Below are 4,603 nucleotides of genomic sequence, written 5' to 3' on the forward strand. Positions count from 1 at the left end.
TGTTGTGACCATTGGATTTTTGAGTGTTATTTTAATTTCTAATTTCAGAACATCTTTTGTATATTACAGATTTTAACAATATTTTTATGACATGATTAACTACACAAATGTTAGTCCTTTCACATTAATCAACTTTCAGAAATCTCACAAATATAACATTGTAGTTCTTCAGAAGAACTTTTAAAAACACATTTCCCTATATATTTAAATCCGAAATGGAATTTTCTAGGGGTTAATGTTTTTGATAAATTAGAATTTACGCTATTTGAGGATGATTGCATAGTAATCTCATAAATAAAATTGTAGCATTGTAATTGTTGAGAAGAAAATTGTCAAACCTTTTCCCTAATTTTTCTATTTGAATCTCTCCTGGGGCCCAACTATTGGCCAGGGTCAATGTTTTAATGAATTAGAATCTGCACTATTTGGATGATGCTTGCATAGAACAAACTGAAGCATTGTAATTTTTGAGAAGAACATTTTAAACATTTTCCTGATAGGTTTCTATGTTATTACTTATTAGGTTTGTAAGTGACTGTTTAGAGAAATTTGTGGGGTCGGTAAAGTCCATTGAAGGCGAGGCTCCGCCTCGCCTTCTATGGACTTTACCGACCCCACAAATTTCTGTAAACAGTCAATAACAAACCTAATAAGTGTTATGTTTTGTCGAGGACCTATAGTTTGATATGTAAACAACAAAAGATAATATATAACAATTAAATTCATAGGCTTATTCAGTAATTTTGTACCTTCCTCGTCAGTCGTCTGTGCAAACTTGGATGCCATTGTATATAGGTTCGTTTTATTACGGCACGGGCAAAGGGGGGTCACTCTAAATATTTCGGGGCTTAAAATTTAAAGGTATGGTTAAAAGTTTGTGTAAAAAATCAGCTCAAATAACGTTACATCCGCCATGTTGCCTTATAAATTTTGACGCCCGCCGTGTAAAGAAATGTATAAGGCAATCACGTGACGCAATTCATCCAATGACGTCGAGACATTCTAGTCCGAGGCAAAACAATAAACTTTGACCCCCTTTTGATGCCCTCTATTGACGTGGTGGTCACGATTTAGACAGTTTATAATAATCACTATTTACAATCTATGGTGTAACATTTGGTGTAATAACCCTTTAGAAGAATATATTTAAAAACACACAGATTCACTCTTTTGTAGTTATCTTCCTTCTGAAATGATTTTGCATTATCTTTTTACAATTTAAAATCCTCTTCCTTTAAATATGCTTTAATATATACTAAGTTTAGTTTAATGTGGTCCACAAGTCAAAGATGTGAGACATATTCAGACAGGCGGACATGCGGACAGACGGACGGACGTCAAACAACAAGTTATAAGGAAAGCTAACTTGACCCTTTGGTTCAGGTGAGCTAACAAATTAAAGATAACATTTTTTAAATAGACTTTCTCTCCACTGAATATAAAGAATACATCAACTATGGTCAACAAACTATCATGTATTTTTACACTGCCGAGACCGTCGGATTTATATGCTTTTAAAGCCGATTTAAGAAACTTCCAGTCTACCCTTGAATTCAAACAAATCGTTAATGAGGCCTAGACAAGTGTTTATCTTTTCTACTTTTAAATTTTTTTTGAAGACTACTATACATTCTATACATATATTAAGCTAAGCAACTAACTGATACTTTTTGAATCATTTAATAAACATGCCGAAAAATTAAATAAAATTACGCAGAACATTTTTGTCAACTAGCACTTTAGACATAAAAAAGACAATTGTGATCTAAATGAACGACCAAACTAAAATCAATGCAAAAAAGCAATAATAGCGTAAAGGATAGCAATGACTGAAGCGAACATTTTTATTATATATATTTGATTGATAACTGTAAACTAATAAGCAGAACAATACATTGAAGAGTGCTGGAGTTTTGAGGCTATTTTTTTTTTACCATATTGATATCGTAAGATGATTCTCTTTAAAGAGATACAGGAAAACGTATAAAATTTTAACACTTAAATATATCAACATTTATTGCTTTATTGCTTTATTATTCATACTTGAAAATGTAAGGTAGTTAAAAATACAAGTACACTTTATCGATACAGACCCTAAAATAAACAAAAATATAACTTTTGCGTATAAGTACATGTATGTTCGCCCAATACAGAAAAAAAAACATTGTTTTACAACTTCTGAAAGACAATACCCTCCTGTATGGTATCAATATCTTTATCTCCGACTTGCACAACCCGAAAACCATGGTCTTCAATCTTCTGTTTCCGGCGTTCATACCCCCAGCCAATACCTAGCCCTTCTTTTGAAGAATTTATACTACTTGTAGGAAGGCACGTAAATAAACTAAAAGGTAAATGGAGCTGGGCTTCTTTATCGTTGATAAGATTTCTATGGTACGATGAAACAGCCGGGTCAAAAGCAACTGCGAAGCCATCAGGTTTAATGACTCTTTTTATCTCTTCTAGTATCGCGTCTACTTCAAAAGAATCATGTAGAACATCGTTGATGATAATGAAATCAAACTTTTCGGACCAGTCGTCTGGAAGTTGTCCTCCTCTCTTGCATAAGTACTCGATGTTTTTTGGGCCGTCTTTTGAGAGCACTTTATTGGCATAAGATATAGAGACCTGATCCATGTCAAATGCGTATATTTTAGAGTCTGGATATTGTTTTGCCATTGCTCTCGTATGCCGTCCATAGCCACAACCAAAGTCCAGTATTGTAAACTTGCAACCTATAAAGTAATATATCATTCCCGCAACTTCTTACTTTTTTCAGGTTGTATTTCACTCAGATAATATTCTTTAAGATATATAGAAGTTTTGAATATTATAGATGACTGCAAACCTGGTTTTAGTTTCAAAACAGGGGCAAGAAATTGTTTACTCCACTGATCAAGATCTTCTTGTGAATGACTCGTGTTGATCCAACTCAAAAATGGCTCAGAATACCAAAATCCTTAAAAATGAAATAAAAAATAGTTTAATAATAATATTATCATTATTTTGAAAGACTAAGCATATCAAATACTAAAACATACAATGCATTTTTATATTCTTTATTTTGATTACCTTCAGGTCCCTCATGTGACACTGCATTTTGAAGTTGAGGAAAGATCTGGCTAAGAATAGGGATGACCGTTGAAATGTGCCCCCATAGCTTTAACTGATTTGTTTCGAAAGGTAGAGAATATTTTCCCTCCTCATTAATGGTTACGATTCCAGCTGCGACCAGGCATCCCAGCCATTCTTGTATGTATCTATAAACATGGTAATTAGCCTTTTAAGTAATCCCTTAACGGTAAAAATTCATGTATTTCATTTATTGCGAACAAAATTAAAAGGTAAAATGAAATTCGAACAGGATACCGTACATTTGTTTTATCACAGTCTTAAGTAAATGCTCTTTAATATTCACAAATAGAAAAGAATTGTATTTTGTTCTTGTAAGTAAGTGAATTGGTTACCTATCCTTAAAAATGTGATCAAGTATTTTAAAAATGTTTAAAAGAAACCTTTAATCTATTTCTAATAAATGTTAGATTAGGTTATATACTGTTGCTATCAACATGTAAAAATTAGCAAATGTTTATTCATTACTTTCACAAATAATATCAGTTACAATTTTCCAAAAGAATGTTCATATCTTTGTTCTGTAAAACTTGACCCCCTTCAAAGAAAATGTGCACAACTCCAGTGTCCAAGATTAAGTAAATTTTAATAACCACCATACTTCCTACCATTTAAAAATTTTTACAAATGGCTAGCCGCAAGCTATTTGCTTTAACATGTTTTTTCTATTTTATCCTTACATTGCCCCCACCCCGAAAAATTCTGACCCAGAGGGATAATAATGAAACACAAAACATAAATTCAGTGTTCGAACTTCCTTGTATATAATTCACTTCATAAGAAGCGACCCAAATAATAAATCACTTATGCTAGCACTTGACAGGAAAATAAAACCATTCAAATCAGGCTTATACTGTTTTACCAGTATTTAGTTGACAGTATTACAACACGACTTTGCCACGCCATGGTGTATGCATAAAACATCTACTGCATGTTACATTACCTCAAGATAAGTGCAACTACTGCACTAAACAAATACAGATACATACTAGATGAACTGCTGACCTTAGTTTTTTGCCCGCTTTTTGACTTAGTTCTTCCGCCGTACAAGGTTGTCGAACGTTAATGAAGGCATCAACTATTCCAGTCTGGTAACCAAAAGCAAACACCAAGCTACTGAGTCCGTCCCTTACAAGCTGATCTAAGGCCCGAGGAGTAGTAGACGACGCCATTGCTAAACGAAGGATCGTCTTTTTATTGCTCTGATAAAGACTCGTATTTTTTTCGTTCACGTTGATAAAATTAGAGATAAAACTGTATGAAGTATGGCAGACATAAGGGCAATATTTTTTGGCTATTTACGATTCGATGCAATCACTGATATTAGTGAGAGGATAACAAGGAACGAGTATTGAAATATGAGATGATCAAATACAGATAAAATCATTTCAATTGGCTAAACGTTTCTTGCAAGGCAAGTTTTTGTACAATTTCGTTTACATTTTGGCAAAGTGCTACGTAACAGATTTAG

General features: G+C 33.2%; 1 protein-coding gene across 1 annotated transcript; it reads right to left on the reverse strand.

Annotated features, from left to right (window-relative positions):
* Positions 1 to 2,029: 2,029 nt before the first annotated feature.
* Positions 2,030 to 4,403, reverse strand: LOC105341124 (S-adenosylmethionine-dependent methyltransferase Rv2258c). The gene is made up of 4 exons (XM_020072514.3): positions 4,138 to 4,403; positions 3,073 to 3,260; positions 2,849 to 2,959; positions 2,030 to 2,735 (listed from the first exon to the last, which is right to left on the reverse strand). The coding sequence occupies exons 1-4, from the start codon at positions 4,302 to 4,304 to the stop codon at positions 2,170 to 2,172; spliced, it is 1,032 nt and encodes a 343-aa protein (XP_019928073.2). The 5' UTR covers positions 4,305 to 4,403; the 3' UTR covers positions 2,030 to 2,169.
* Between the last annotated feature and the right edge of the window lie 200 nt (positions 4,404 to 4,603).

Source organism: Magallana gigas, chromosome 10, assembly GCF_963853765.1.
Source record: "Magallana gigas chromosome 10, xbMagGiga1.1, whole genome shotgun sequence".
NCBI lineage: Eukaryota > Metazoa > Mollusca > Bivalvia > Ostreida > Ostreidae > Magallana > Magallana gigas.

Bases quoted from the DNA above. Each gene is read 5' to 3' on its own strand.
- LOC105341124 (XM_020072514.3), bottom strand. From the start codon at position 4,304: ATGGCGTCGTCTACTACTCCTCGGGCCTTAGATCAGCTTGTAAGGGAC. The intron at 3,261-4,137 runs GTCAGCAGTTCA...CCATGTTTATAG, and splicing joins AAAGCGGGCAAAAAACTAAG to ATACATACAAGAATGGCTGG. The intron at 2,736-2,848 runs GTTTGCAGTCAT...ATTACTTTATAG, and splicing joins TGTTTTGAAACTAAAACCAG to GTTGCAAGTTTACAATACTG.